This window comes from Microtus ochrogaster, chromosome 2, assembly GCF_000317375.1.
Source record: "Microtus ochrogaster isolate Prairie Vole_2 chromosome 2, MicOch1.0, whole genome shotgun sequence".
In the NCBI taxonomy this organism is placed as follows: domain Eukaryota; kingdom Metazoa; phylum Chordata; class Mammalia; order Rodentia; family Cricetidae; genus Microtus; species Microtus ochrogaster.
The window spans coordinates 60,140,923-60,157,592 of NC_022010.1; the positions used below are offsets into that span (position 1 = coordinate 60,140,923).

Sequence of the window (16,670 nt, forward strand, 5' to 3'; positions counted from 1 at the left end):
AAAAAAAAAAAAAAAAAAGAGACAAGCTCTGCCCATTTCAGTTCTCTTTCCCACTGTTCTTCAGAAGAGACAAGCAGGTCTCTGTCGCCTTCTCTCTTTTTCTCTCTGTCTCTCTTTCCTCCCCCATTTCCTTTATCTCAATAAACTCCTCACTTAAGCTCTGTCTGCAGGGTGTTATTTGTCTCTCGCCCACCCTAAGGCCTCTGGATTCTCACCCACTCATGTCTTTTGCACGCAGAATCATAACAAGGAAATTCATGATCTAATCACTACAAAGACAACTTTTTACAGCTTAGTTTTATTTCCTTCTAGCTATTTTTTCAGTGCAAGCTGATCAGATCATTCTGTTTACTATTTTAAATAATAATTTGAATTCTTTGTAAAAGAGAACCTATGATGTTCATTTCATTAAACCATCTTCCCTACTAGTGATTAAAATAGTGAAAACCTGGGAATATTCACAGGAAGATACAGTGATTGTGCTTATATATGCCTTAACGTGCCTCTGACCTCTTGCTTGGAACAAATTTTAAGAAGCAGAATGCTTAGGTGAAAATGCAAAAGAGTGTTAATGAATTTTGATAAATTTTAGAATGACTTGCAGAAAAATAAGGTGTTTACATCCACAGCCAGCAGTAATATAAGTGCTTTGTTAAAGTCAAATTCTCCATATTACCTTCAGCGTCATTGGGGTCTCTTCTCACTTTAGAGTAGCAGCAACATGCTGCTGGCAACATCAGAAGCAGTAAAACTGATATCCAAGTTCCAACATGTTTTTGCTGTAAAAGACTGGAAGCTGAATAAAACAAAGAAACAAGGGCTGTGAACTGAAGGAAACATACCAAGTAAAACAAACGTGAGAAGGCTAGTGCCCCAGACAGATGTTTACTATTTTAAGATTGGTTATAGTGGCAAAGGGGACAGAATTAATATGGAGAATGATTCACAGAGTAAAAAATCCCTCAAAAAAACATTTAACAGAAATAGTATAAGTAAACCATTGGTATAAATATGAGGCTGTTCTCAGCCTCTCTGTTATAGGAAACTTAGGGTCACTATAATGTCAATCAATTTGGGTCTAGGTAGATGGAAAAATTAGGAGAGAAAAAAGTTTGAAAGCTCAAACAGCAAGCACTCAACTCTGCATTTTAATTTTCTATTGTTTTATATCATATCAGAAAATTAACTTTTTTTTTTTTTTTTTTAGAAAAAGGACTGATTTAGAATGGAAACCTGTGTTAGCCTGTAGTTTGCCTCAGACCCTCATGCAAGACTCTTTCCACACTAGTCTGGAGAAGACAGTCCTAAGGGAACAGTGATAAGATGTTCATCGTAATGAGATAAAGGCCTGGGGCTGATAAGGAATCTCATCAGCCAATAATCTTTAAGAGGTAAGACCAGGTTAGGGCATGACCTTTTGGGTACCCAGAGAAAAACACTGGGTGGCCCAGGGTTTGCTTTCTCTATGGTTCCTGTACTACACAACTGGGTTTGGACTACTTGTTTCATGAGTTTGCCCCTTATAATAAAGAAAAATAGAATTGGTTTATCTTGGGGTTAGCCTGGTATTCTTTGACCTGTGTTATTTAGTGGAGATAGATTAAACTAATATGTAAGAGTTAGCTAATAAAAAGTTAGAGCTAAAGGGCCAAGAAGTTATTTAATTAATATAGTTTTGTGTAATTATTATGGGAGTCTAAGCATCCAGAAACCAACCAACAAGCAGTCTCCTACAACAAATTGTCATGTCAACGTGGTTAACTAAATCTACATAAAACCTATAAAGTTAAAAAGGAATCCTAGACACAAGAAAACAGTTAAGCAAGGTCGCCTTGAACACCCCTCAAAAAAATTACTTTGCCCAATAAACATAAAAAAAAGTTTGGACAGAACTATACCCATATTCCCAAATATTGTCTATAAATGTTTATTTACATTTAAAGGGGGAATATGCTATAGAGATTTGCATTGGTATGGATCTTGGTTTATTTATACAAATTTAAGGTCAATTTTGTTATACATATTTCTGCTCTTGATTAAGGTATTGTGTTTGTGCAACTCATTTAAAAGTGTAATGCATAATTAAGAAATATAGGTTAATAGAAAATCAACTATAATAGTCAAGTTGTAATCATGTTAGGTTTTCTAGATATATAGAGATATATTTCAATTAGATACATATTCTTCAAATCTTTTTGAGACCTTCAGAATATGGCATTTAAAATGTTTAAGTACTTAGGACTTTTCATGACAATGAGACACATCTGCTCTAAACAGCACCAATTACTTCAAGAGAAAGATGGGTATCTAAGAGGCTCCTTATGGAGTTGGTTAGCCATTTGGGCAAGAAAGTGCTCTTGCCTGGACTGTTGCATAAAATAGATATGCAGTACGCACAGAGAGATGACTGCTGAACTTGCCTAAAAGTGAGATGATCCTTCAAGGTTCCATTTTCATGAAAGAGTCTCCCAGACGTTCTTCAGGATACAGAAAAAAGTGACTGACAAACTGCCATATAGACAAAACTGTCTTTAAAATTTCCTGCTTTGTGGAATGGTCTGCTGGATACTATGGGCCTGTAGGCTAAAGATGGATGACCCAACAGTACAGAAAAACTTTGCATGACTGTCCAAGTAGCAAGATGTTTCTGTCATTCCTAAAATTTTGAAAGTTGCTTACAATGTTCTTTCTGTTTCCTTAGGTAATAATATATCCTTCTGGAGTCTTTGATGGAGTTGAAGAACTTATATTTATAGTTATAGTTTTCCTTAGTTATAATAAAATATAAAGTAGATATAAATATTGTAACTGTTAATTATTGCTTGATATCTGTTTTGTTATATGTAATTTTACTATGTTAAAGTTAAAAGCTTCCTTTTATGTTTAAACAGTAAAGGGGAGGTGATGTGGGATTCCCCTCTGTATGCTGTGAATATCATTGGTTAATAAAGAAACTGTCTTGAGCCATGATAGAGTAGAACAGAGCTGGGTGGGTAAAGCTAAACTAAATGCTGGGAGAAAGAGTGGAGTCAAAGAAAAACCATGTGGCCCTGCTGGAGACAGATGCCGAAAATTTTCTGGGTAAGCCACAGCCATGTAGCAATATACAGATTAATGGAGGTGGGTTAAATAAACATGTAAGAGTTAGCCAATAAGAAGCTAGAGCTAATGGGCCAAGCAGTGATTTAATTAATATAGTTTCTGTGTGATTATTATGGGAGTCTAAGCAGCCAGGAACCAACAAGTAGCCTCCTCCAGCAAACTGGTAAAGGGGTTTGGATTACTAAAGTGAGACCCAGCTGATCTTACAATCCTACCATATAGTAGGTGGTATTAGAGCACAAAGGCTAATGTAGGGTGGAAACAATGTTTATGCATTGTTCTTTAAAATGATTATCTCTATTTATATGTCACTGATGGAGGAAGATCATTGGCTAATAAAGAAACTGCCTTGGTCCATTTTATTGGTTAGAACATAGGTGGGTGGAGTAAACAGAACAGAATGCTGGGAGGAAGAGGAAGTGAGCTCAGAGATGCCATGCTCCCCTCTCCCCAGCCGACGTGATAGCTCTGCTCTCTGAGGCACACACAATGAAGCTCTGACCCAGGATGGACGTAGGCTAGAATCTTCCTGCTAAGCGCACCTCGGTGCTACACACATTATTAGAAATGGGCTAGTCCAGGTGCTAGAGTTAGCCGAGAAGAGGCTAGATATAATGGGCCAAGCAGTGTTTAAAAGAATACAATGTCCGTGTAATTATTTCGAGGCATAAGCTAGCAGGCAGCCAGGGTGCTAGGGATGCAACCCTGCTGCTCATATTACTACATGTCACAAAGAAACAGTTCTGAATACAGTTATTATTTAATAAGCCTGCATTCTAACAAGAAAAATATTAATTTTTCCATTTAGTTGTTAATTCTGAATTTCTGTCTCTTGTGAGGAGGAAGAGTTTAGGTAGAGAGGACAAGTTCAATTTCTAATGTGTATCCAGATGTATGTTTTCCCTTCTGAAAATAGATCTGGAACAATATAATTACTTCACATTTTCTTATTTGGCCTGTAGTCCCTTCCAGAGTGAAGAGATAGATACAAAGTCACATATTTAACTCAGAAAGACAATTTAGACAAGATTTCTTAGGCCCCTTCAGCTCAATGAAACTTTCACTGAGCAGATCAAAATACTAGGAATTCAAAGTGGATTTCCAGTTTGCATGCTGTGACCTCACAGTAACACTTTCTCCAGGAAAACTACATCTAGTCCAACAAGGCCATACCTCCTAATACTCATAATAGTGCCACTTACTATGCACCAAGCATTTAAGCACTTGAGTCAATGGGGGTCATATGTATTCAAAGTACGACACTGCCACATGCTTGTAGATCAAGATGTAAGCTCTCAGCTACTGCTCAATGTCATGATCTACTGCCATGCTCCCTGCCATGATGGTCATGGACTTACCCTCTGAAACTGTAAGGCCCTCAATATGTTTTTTTTTTTGTTCTATATGTTGCCTTGGTCATGGTATCTTACTACAACAATAGAAAAAGTAACTAAGACAGAAGTTGGTACTAAGGAATGAGCCCTTGCTGTGACCAGTTTGACCATGCTGGTTTTGAAGAGATGGGGTGGATTTGGGGATTTTGGATTAGGAAAGTGGTTGAATACTATAAGCAGGCCTACGTGGGCTGTCATTATAGGAGCTTGGAAAATATCACCCAACTCAGAGTCCTGCAGATTCTGAGAAGAAGGAACTTGATCCTAAAGAGCAACAACAAATGAAAGCTTAAGTTAATGTCATTCAAAGGGGGTCAAAAAGTCAGGAGAACTTGCCAGCACTGGCCACAGGGTTCTAGCTTTAGAGTCAGGAAAGATACAGGAGTAAGAGGTTATGGAACTTTTCTCTACAGTTAAGGAGAACTACTGACCTACTCTACTAGAGACCTTGCAGACTGGAGAAGTCTAGGTGGTTACCCCTCCCCACAAAATTCCACATTTTCTCACTATCTCAGCACCTCCCCATACTATCCTTAGTTCCATGCCCTACTTTCTGTGCTTCAACCTCTAGTAGGGCCAGAGATTCTCTGCTTTAGCAGGTAATTGGGAGAAGCCCAAGTATGCTGCCAGCCCACCAAACTCCCCCAGTTTTACACCATCTCAAGTTCCCTCATTTCTGTCACCAGTCCCGCACTCTCCTAATTTTTTTCCCCTAACTTCCAAATGGAACAGATACTCTCCGATCCACCAGAGACCACACAGATTGGAAGGAGTCTAGGCCACCCAGACCATAAGACCAGAGAGGAAACAGAAACCAAGGAACAAAACACCCATCCAAAAAGACAAACTCAACAAAGACAAACTCAGGAATCAATACCTAGACTTTTAATTAACCCAAACTCAAATGTCTAGAAGTCAGCATAAAAACACAAGAAATAGCAGCCTAGGAAATATGTCACCACCAGAGCCCAACTATTCTACTACAGCAAGTTCTGAATATTACAACACAAGAGAAGCACAAGAAAAAGACCGTAAAGTCAACTTTATGAAGATGATTAAAGACCTTAGGAAGGAAATGAATAAATCCTTCAAGAAAATTCAGGAAAATACAAACAAACAATTGGAGGAAATGAATAAATTTCTCAAAGAAGGCCAAAAAAAGAAAGAAAGAAAAGAAAAGTTGAAGGAAGTTAATAAAACTGATCAAGACCTGAAGATAGAAATAGAAGCAATAAAGAAAACACAAATGGGCCAGGCAGTGGTGGCATACACCTTTAATCCCAGCACTTGGGAGGCAGAGGCAGGCAGATCTATATGAATTTAAGGCCAGCCTGGTCTACAAGAGTTAGTTCCAGGACAGGCTCAAAAGCCACAAAGAAACCCTGTCTCGAAAAACCAAAGAGAGAGAGAGAGAGAGAGAGAGAGAGAGATTCAGAAATATTCAATGAAATATTCACAAACTTAATTCAAGAACACACCATCCATCATGATCAAGTTGGTTTTATCCCAGAGATAAAAGCCTGGTTTAATAAATGGAAATCTGACAATGTAATCCACTATATAAACAAACTGAAAGAACAAAAACATTATCATCTCATTAGATGTTAAGAAGGCCTTTGACAAAAATCCAACACCCTGACATGATTAAAATATAAGAGAAATCATGGATACAATGGACATACCTAAACATAATAAAAGCAGTTTACACCAGGCCAATAACCAAAATCAATTAAAAGGAGAGAAACTCAAAGCAATTTCACTAAAACCAGAATCAAGACAAGGCTGTTCACTCTCTCCATACCTATTTAATATGGTACTTGAAGCTCTACTTGAAGCAATAAAACAACTGAAGGAGATAAGGGGACACAAATTAAAAAGAAAGAAATCAAAGTATGACTATTTGCATATGATTGATAGTGTACACAAGCAACTCCAAAAAGTATACCAGGGAATGTTTAGAGCTGATACACACCTCTAGCAAAATGTCTGGATACAAGATTAACAACAACAATAGCAACAACAAAAATCAGTAAACCTCCTATATACAAAGGAGAAATGGCTTGAGAAAGAAATTAGGGAACAACACGCTTCACCCTTCACAATAGCCACAAAGGGAATATCATGGTGTAAATCTAGCCAAACAAGTGAAACACTTGTATAACAAGAACTTCAAGTCTTTGAAGGAAGAAATTGAAGAAGATACACAAAGTTGGAAACATCTCCCATGCTCATGGACTGGTAGAATTAGCAAAAGTAAAATGTCATTTCATCAAAAGCAATCAACAGATTCAATGCAACCCCCCTCAAAATTTCCAGCACAAATCTTTACAGACCTTGAAAGAACAATACCCAACTTCATATGGAAAACCAAAACACCCAAGATAGCTCAAACAATCAAATACAAGAAAAGAACTTCGAGAGGTATCACCCTCTCTGATTTCAAGCTGTACTACAGAGCTATAGTAATAAAAACCTTATGGTACTGGCATAAAAACAGACAAGTTGATCAATGGAATTGAATCAAAGACCTACTTATTCACCACACACCTATGGACACTTGTGTTTTGATAAAGAATCCAGAATTTTGCAATGGAAAAAGGAAACATCTTTAACAAATGGTGCTGGCATACTAGATGTCAACATGTAGAAGAATGCAAATAGACTCATATCTATCTCCCTGCACAAAGCTCAACTTCAAGTGGATCAAAGACCTCAATGTAAATCCAGATACACAGAACCTAGTAGAAGAGAAAGTGGGAAATAGCCTTGGACACATTGGCATAGGAGATAACTTCCTGAATATAACATCAGTAGCATGGAAACGGAGATCAATAATTAATAAACAGGACCTCATGAAACTGACAAGCTTCTGTAAGGCAAAGGATACTGGCAATAGGACAAAATGATAGCCTATAAAATGGGAAAATACCTTCACCAACCCCACATCTGACAGAGGGCTGATCTCCAAAATATATAAAGAACTTAAGAAACTAGACATCAAAAAACAAATAATCCAATTAAAAAATAGGATACAGATCTAAACAGAATTCTCAGCAGAAGAATCTCAAAGGGCCAAGATATACTTAAAGAATTGTTCAACATCCTTAACCATTAGGAAAATGCAAATTGAAACAACTCTGAGATTCTATCTTACTCCAGTTAGAACAGCTAATATCAAAAACACTAGTGGCAGCTCATGCATGTGAGGATGTGGAGTAAGGGGAATACCCCTCCAATGTGGTGGAAGTACATACTTGTACAGCCCTTTTGGAAATCAATATGGCAGTTTCTCAGAAAATTGAAAATTAATTTACCATAAGAAACCCAGCTATACCTCTCATGAGCATATACTCAAAAGATACTCAATCCTACCACAAAGACACTTACTCAGCTATGTTCATAGAAATTTTATTCATAATATCTAGAAACTTGGAACAACCTAGATGTCCCTCAAATAAAAATGGATAAAGAAAATCCATTTACACAATGGATTACTACTCAACCTTAAAAAAGAAAATCATGAAATTTGCAAGCAAATGGGTGGAACCAGAAAAATCATCTTGAGTAAGATAACCCAGACCCAGAAAGACAAACATGGCATGTACTTATTTATAAGTGGATATTAACTATAAAGTAAAGGATAACCATGCTATAGTCCACAGACCCAGAAAGGCAAAGTAACAAGGAGACTCAAGGGTGAATGTATGAATCTCTCTGGGAAGGGGAAATAGAACAGATATTGTAGGTGGACTGAAGACAGATGGAGACAGGCAGCAGGAGGCATCATGTGGGGGAAAGATAGAGAGGGAGTACTGGGAGAAACAACTTGAATTCAGAGGACAATTTGGGGCAAGGTAAGAAACCTGGTGCAATGAAAACACCCAAAAATCCATTAGGGTGACACAAGATAAGACTCCTAATAATGGGGATATGGAGTCTGAACTGACCATCTCAGGTAACCAGGCAAGACCTCCAGTGGTTTGGGACCCCAACCCAACCACAAAACCTTCGAGCTACAACTTGACCTGCTAGTAGCATGTGCTGGGGCAAAGGTGGTACAGAAACTGTGAAAGTGGCCAACCAATGATGTGTTCTGCTTGAGACCCATGTCATGAGAGTGAGCCTATCCCTGAAACTGCCTGGAAGATCAGAAACCAGAGGCTGGACAGCCCAGAGACCAAGGATAGAACCAGAAAAACCCTGGGAAAGAAGTAAATCAAATGATTCCTAATGAGATTCTGCTATACTCATAGACAGGAGCCTGACATAATCACCATCAGAGAGGCTCCATCCAGCAACTGATGGAAACAGATGCAGAGACCCATGGCCAAACATTAGGCAGGCAGGGAGAAAGGATTATAGGAGCCAGAGCAGTCAAGGACACCACACAAAAGCCCACAGAATCAACAAACTTGGACTCACAAGGGCTCACAGAGACTCAACTGAGAACCAGGGAGCCTGCACGGAACTGACCTAGGCCCTCTGCATGTGCTATAGTTGTGTAGCTTGATGTTTTTATAGGGCTCTTAATGGGGATCAGGGGGCTGTTTCTGACTCTTTTTTCTGCTCTTGGGACCCTTTGCCTCCTACTGGGTTGCCTCATCTAGTCTTACTATGAGAAGAGATGTCTAATCATACTACAATTTGATATGCAATTTTTGACTGATATTTCTGAGAGGCCTGTTCTTTTCTGAAAGGAAGTGGGAGAGATAAAGAACTAGCAGGAGAGAATGGAGGTAAACTACAGTCAGGATGTAATATATGAAAGAATAAATTAGTAGAAATAAATTTAAAGGTGAACTTTTGAAACCAGACATATAGCAGGGTACTCCCTGCATGGTCGTCTAGAAGGGCCATTGGGTGAAGCTCTGAAGGTGAAGCCTGGATTGCGTTAGAGACCCCAAGATGCTGGAAATGTGAGAGCCAAGGATGGCTATATGCAAAGAGTAGAGCCATCTCAAAAGAACAAAGTGTTTTCCAGTCAGAAAACTAGAAGTGCAAAGCGATTTAAGCCGTTTGACATCAGACATAGAGTGAAATAATTTGGTGTTGGATCTGTTAGGTTTCAGTTTTGACTTTATGGCAGGTAATAGTTAAAGGATCATCTTAATCTTAGAAGAAACTGGACTTTTAAATAGTCTTAAGACTGAAAGACTATAAGGATTTTTGAAGTTGGACTGGATGCACTTTGCTCTGCAATATGGCCACAAGTTTATGGGGACTAGGGAGAAGAATATAGTGGTATGAATAAGAATGACCCCGACAGGTTCATATATTTAAATGCTTGGTCCTTGGTGGAACTATTTGAAAAGGATTAGGAGGTGTGGCTTTGTTGGAGAAGATGTGTCTCTGTGGATAGGCTTTGAAGTTTCAAAAGTTCATGTCTTTCCCACTTAGCTTAATTCTCTCTCTCTCTCTCTCTCTCTCTCTCTCTCTCTCTCTCTCTCTGTCGCTTGCTTGTAGATCAGATGTAAGCTCTCAGCTATTTCTCCAGTACCATGCTAGTCTGCCCATTACTATGCTACCTTCCATAATGGCCATGGGCTCTAACCCTCTAGAACTGTGATCCCAAATTAAATGCTTCCTTTTGTGAGTTGTCTTGATCATAGTGCTTTGTCATGGCAACAGAAAAGGAACTAAGAAACCAAGCCTCAGTGAAAAATTCTTTTTCAGTACCATGACTGTTCATTCTGGTCTCTTCCCTGATAGAATGCTTCTGCTATGCCTCTTCTTGGGGAGTGTGGGAAGACTCTTTCCCTGGCCATACTTGACAGGGCATATTTGAGAATGCAAGGTTCAAAAGAACAAAAACAAAAAAAACTTTTCCATAGATGGAATTTTCCTGTTGCTTCACTTTGGCTGCGCTGAAAACTGAATCTCTGCTTAGGAAGATGGGGCACATGCAGTTTTCACACATTTGCTTCCTGATTGTTTTTCTATACTCCAAAATGAATCCAGTATGAGGCAACAGTTTTAAAAATAGAATTTGGGCTTCACTGCATTTTACTTAAAACCAACACTCTTATTGGAGAGAAAAGGAGGAAGCTTAAATGCATCCTTATTTTTCTTATTTTCTACATCATCAAAAGGAGTTTTATCATTCAGGATAGAAGCTTTCTTTGGAAGCAACATAACACATGGATAACTAAAAATTTATGAAACATGTAATAATTTTAACAATCTCAAATATCCTTATCAAGGGATGAAAGAGAGCTGTTAGTGTTTCCTCTATGCCAGGGTGGTAGAAGAATGGTGGGGAGGCCAGCCACCTCACCCAGGAAGCCAATTTCATGTCATGTATTCCAAGTCTGGTCAGTGGACTAGGAATAGTTCTTATAAACAAAGAATTTTGACAACTGACTGCAGTGAAAAGTTATCTGAACCAGGCACATTCTTCATGCTTGAAATACCATGTGGCTGTTTCCACCAGATTAACAGACATTACTATGTTTCTCAGCATCCAGAAGTTCCCAACTCTAATTTCCTCTGTGCCTACAGCCTCAACTCCTCAACATGAAGGTATATAGTACACACAGCAGTGAAGAGGAGTTGAAGGTACTAGAGCCACCAAAATGCATGTTTTCCTTCATTTCAAAACATAGAAAAAAGAAAAGGCGATCTTCTAAGAGTAACTTTGATCAAAAGATGGCATGTCATCTACCACCATGAGCAAAGGCATCTCCATCAATGACATCGGGAAAAGTCTTAACAAACCTTTGTTGCAACACCCAAAAACCATTAGTGTGCCCTATTTGCAACTTACCTACGTTCAGCCTGTGGATGGTGAGTAATGTGTACTCAGTAGAAGAAACATTACACAAGTATTCCCCACTGTCTGAAGCACGAAGATCTTTCAATATTAAGGAGAAGTCACTATTATATCTCAGCTCATTATTCCCTGAGAATTGAGGGTCATTAGTAGCTATGTCCTGTGAAGAGTTCGGATGCCAATCCAAGACAAAGGATGCCCCATTTACTACCTTGAACCAAGAAACTTGGAAGTCTTGATTTAGTAGAGAAAAATTGTGGCTGGTTGTACACCAGAGAGAAATAGAGTCACGTTCATTCTTTCGATGACTACCTAACAACAGAAACAAAAAAGGAAACTAGTAAAGACCAAACTGTTGGGTGGATTTTGTAAATTTCACTTAAGATTAGGAACAAATACAAGCTACAGTACTGATGTCTGTGGGAAAAGCATTCTCGTGTCTGTATTGTAGAGTTTCACACATGAGAAGCTGCCCAGGTTCTATTTTAAAGTTTCCCTCTAAGGTTATAGTAGACCTTCAAGTTGTGCTGAAGTGGAGTCTTCCGGGGAGGAAAACTCCTGGATTTTAGCTCTTCTACCCTGAAGAAGCAATCTGTTGCATTGGACCTGCTGCTAAGCTGGCAATCTGAGGTCAATTCCCAGGAGCCACATGGTGGAAGGAGAGAACCAACTCCTGCAAATTATTCTTTGACTTCCTCATGTTCAATCTAGCATTATGTTGTCCCCAATAAGTAAAATAAAAATGCTTTTAGAAATCAATGTTTAAAACCCAACAATAATCATAGTTAAACTTAATAAGTCTTTTGACTGGAGAGAATCAGGGGCTGTGATCTGCTAAAAGACACATATTCCTGTGCAGGTGGGAAATCCTGTTTGGAGGAGGAACCATAGAAGGATAAACATTCATGGACAGATCTCTAGTGTTTTCACTCAGTGTAAAAGTGCCTACTGAGATACTATTGTATGAATAGGAGCTGATGCTCAGAACCAATGTAGTCAAATTATCCCTTCTGCAGATTGGTTTTCTTTCTTGTTTCCTTGTAGATCTATCCCCAGCACATCCCAGCCTCTGACATAGCACTGTACACAGAAAGTCCAGTGGAACCTACCTGCCAATGTCCATGCTCCACTCCATGTTTGATTGAGAAGTGAATTTTCAATAGTACACTCAAAAGACAAATTTGATCCTGTAATATTCAGTGTACTACTAATATTAAAAGGGCCCGGAGCTCCGGTTACTTGTGAACCGCTTTCAGAGACATTTGTATTGTCCATTTTCCATGTGACATGTGGATAAGGGTAAACACTCTGGATACTGCACACCAGAAAGTTCTCTGTGTCCCTCTTTTCATATTTTATTGAAGGTGTGTGAAAAGCTGCACAAAACAGTGAGTTATGAAGAATTGGGCCATTAGTTTCTTTATCAATACCTTTGTAATAAAAGCTAAATTTTAAGAACGAAATCTCTTAATTACTTAAAGAAAAATAATCCCCCCCCCCAAAACTAAAGAAGCTGATGATTGTGTATTGTTGTCCAGGAAGAATAGAAAGAACATGCATGATACACAAATAATCACTATTCTCTGGACCCTTCTCTGACAAATTTAATGGCCTCACTAAGCAAGGAAGTGGGGTCAAAATCTTTAGAGTTCAGGCAGCACTTTCTGAATTTCTTAGCTACTGAATCAGCCAACTTAAGTTTTATTTTTTTAAAATACAATTTTAAGTCAAGATATAAAACAATCAAGTGAGTCAGAGGAAGAAAGAATAAGAATTAAATTTTAAAAACATGTTAGATGATATCCCCCTGACTCATACAGTACTGTACAGCACTCTATTACACAGAACACTCTAGCTGTGCACACACTTACGTACACTCATATTCACTTGCTAGAGTACTTAAAAAATGTGATTTTTCTTCCGGTCCACTAATGTATAGCAAATATTGCAATAGAATAAGTCATATTATTTTTGTGATTTCCTGAAGCATATGAAAGCAGTTCTATATTATATACAAAGTCACTTACATATGCAATAGATTTATAATTGCTTTGTTTCATTTGAAACAGGTTCTCTTTATGGAGTAGTCTGGCCTCAAGTCATGGATCCTATTTTTTCTCTTTCTTTCTTTCTTTCTTTCTTTCTTTCTTTCTTTCTTTCTTTCTTTCTTTCTTTCCCTTTCTCTTTTTTTCAAGACAGAGTTTCTGAATGTATTTCTGGCTCTCCTGAAACTCACTCCATAGACCAGGCTATCCTTGAACTCACCTGCCTCTGCCTCCTTAGTGCTGGAATTAAAGCGTGCCCCCCACCACCCAGCAACAGATCCTATCTTTTCAACCTCCCTAGTGCTAGAATTATAAGTACATGTCACCACCTTATGTTCTGTTATAATAGCATTATGTCTTAAGTGTTATTCTCAGCAACTGGGACATCTAAGTCACAACCCTCCTCTAAAGGCTCAGTGGCTGAAGTAGAAGAAGTGAAGAAAGACTGTAAAAATTACAGGTTGTGGAGGACTGAGGTAAAGTAGTGTCTTCTGGGGATGACAGAACAATTACATCCATGAACTTACGAAAGCTATGGTTGCCTGCACAAGACCTGCAAAAAATCAAGACAGTGTGGGGAAGGCAAGGCATGAGCCTCCATGCGGCTGAGAAGCTACTGTTGATGAGGCTAGGGAAGGGATCATTTTCTTTACGAGTATGACCCCCTAGTAGGTTGACCATGGTCTAGTAGATGGCCCCATACTCATACATGTATGGGAAGCACTAATTATATACAGTGGGTTATTTAAAAAGAAAAAAAAAACAAACAGGAAGTTGGAAAGGGAACATAGATCCAAGAGAAGTTAGAAACAGGGAAGGGGATTGGATATGATCAAAATACATTGCAAATTTGTGTAAATGAAAACTGTATATGTATTTAAAACTACATAATACGACTGAACTAACAACAAATTCATAATAGCAGCAAAACTGACTGTTAAATAAAGAATACTATCTAACGACCATGTCAACATTAACATGCCATATCAACAAGAATTCTTGGTAGGACGATTAATTATGAATAAACCATGATATTATTTCTATTATTTCTTAAGTTTAAATTGTATTTTAGTTTAATTAAACATAAACTTAACCATTGGCAACCATGAGTACATTAATCAAATAGTATGGTTAGAGTTACAAAACAGTTATTGCAGAGAGATAAAGTGATGCAATACCAACAGTAACTTCTATTTTATTTCAAAAGGGCCATCTTAGAACCTAGACAACAAAGGGGACCCCAAGAGAGACATACGTAGACCTACATAAGAAGGAGAGAAAGACAAGATCTCCTGAGTAAATTGGGAGTGTAGGGGGTCACAGCAGAGGGTAGAAGGGGAGGAAAGGAGGGAAGCAGACAAAAATGTAAAGGTCAATAAAAACAATTAAAAAGGCAATTTAAATTCATTATTTCTTGTCACCATGTTGGAAGACATGTTTAGGGCTGATAATATTCAGTGCTGTTATAACTACTAAGGAAATGAATGTACTTAGGCTGTTAATGTTATTGGAATATTAAAACCTTACTTCTGGCATTTTTATTTCAGATAATTTGTCATCATTTTATGTATCTATAAAGACATGCACCATAACAGAGTCTGTGATAAAAAAAAAAAAAACACCATGGAAGCCCTGAACACTCACCAATGTGGGGAATGGATATATGAATCATCACAGGCCCATACTATGAAATATTGTACACTGGGCACTGTCTGTGATATTATGCATTGAAATAATGAGGTAGATTTGTAGGGAGTGACTTGAAAATATCTTACCATATTAAGTTCAGAAAAAAAGCTCTTTCACAATTATATCAAATTATATCATTACACCTTATTAAAATTTGCATGCTCACTTACCTCCCACTTTTAGCACCACTGTATTTTCAGTATGCATACTTGTTGTTCCCACGTAGCAGATATAAGTTCCTTCATCCTGAAGACTCAATCTCCTGACAGTTAAAGAGGCATTCCCATTGTTAATTTCACTATGAACGAGGGATGTCCTGTGTGCATATCTAAAATGCTGTTTTTCCAATTGGTCCTTGCCACTGTAGTAACTGTGAACATAGTTATCTTGACTTATCCAGTGAATTACAACTTCAGACCCACTCGTGAACAGGCAAGGGAGAGTGACATCTTCATCATATCTTCCAAGAATGAGTTGCTCGTTCTTACGGTTACGGTGACTGAAGAAGACTGGGAGGAATACATCTAACAGGCAGAGCAGAGACAAAATGAACAGGTTAGTGGCAGGTGCTTGTCAGGGTTTATGTCAGGACTTCCTGAGAGAACCTCCTAGAAAAAGAGCCTGACCACATCTCAAGGAGCTCTGGTTTGCTAGTCATTGGAAACAAACCCTGACTCTGTGACAGAGTATCTTCCCTTTCAGTTGAATTGAGTCAAAATAACTGTGAGTTTAGCAAAGTCCAAGGCTTAAGCATATTAGCTTGTGACCCTCTTGACCAGCAGTCTGCCTCTCTCCAAATCACTGCTGTGGTATTGGGAAGAGTGAATTCATAAGAATTCATCTTTGATATCTACTGCAATATTAGTAGGTTTTGAAGCTAACTAGATCCAGAAGACCCTAAAACTAGGGAGAAATTAGTTTTACTTAGTCATTAAGTATGTGGAGAATTTAGAAGACAATCCTGGGTTCAACAGTCAGTTAGTAATCTGGAAGACAGTCTCAATCCAAGAGGACACAAACAGGAGACCAAAAAAAGAGAAATGAAGTATTTCATTGACTCTGGCTTTAAAACTGTACTAGTGCTTTTTCGTCATTGTGAGAAGACACCTGCTAAGAGCAACCTAAGGGAGGATATATTTATTTGAGCTCATTGTCTCAGAAGGTTCAGTTCATCCTGAATGACTTGATTGTTTCCAGAGCAGTGGTAAGGCAGATCATCACGATGGTGGAAGCATCTGGCAGAGACAGAGAAAAGGAGAGGAGACAAAAGCAAGGTATGGCTCCCAAGGAGATCCACAATGACCTACTTCCTTGAGCTAAGGCCCTGCTCAGTGTGTTCTGGACAATGACCTGCAATAGCCGTACCTTTCGGGGTCAATTAAGTGACTATTAAGCATGTAGCAAACAGAAGTAAAAGAACAAATAGCAAGCAGTGGGTAGATATAATCTGAAGACAGAGGGCAAAGCACCATCTTTCATGTGCTTAAAGCATCAAGCAGAAATAACCAGAGCAGCCTGAGTGAGAGAGAAACAAAGGTAACACCCTCAAATCACTGTCTGAGTTCCCTGCTGAGAGTCTCCACATTGATAAACTTCTAGCTTCCTGTTCCCACTGGAAGTATTTTTTTATCCCAAATTTATTTATTTATTAAGGATTTCTGCCTCCTCCCC

The 16,670-nt window shown here is 38.4% G+C and overlaps 1 protein-coding gene across 1 annotated transcript in view; it reads right to left on the minus strand.

The window, feature by feature from the left end:
- The window catches only part of Hhla2 (HERV-H LTR-associating 2), an 83,728-nt gene that overhangs the window by 2,850 nt on the left and 64,208 nt on the right, over positions 1 to 16,670 (minus strand). The window contains exons 3-6 of the mRNA XM_013352220.1: positions 15,170 to 15,523; positions 12,375 to 12,641; positions 11,260 to 11,577; positions 677 to 796 (exon numbers count right to left, since the gene is read on the minus strand). Of these exons, the coding sequence (XP_013207674.1) occupies positions 677 to 796; positions 11,260 to 11,577; positions 12,375 to 12,641; positions 15,170 to 15,523 (1,059 nt within the window). The remainder of the gene's footprint in view (positions 1 to 676; positions 797 to 11,259; positions 11,578 to 12,374; positions 12,642 to 15,169; positions 15,524 to 16,670) is intronic.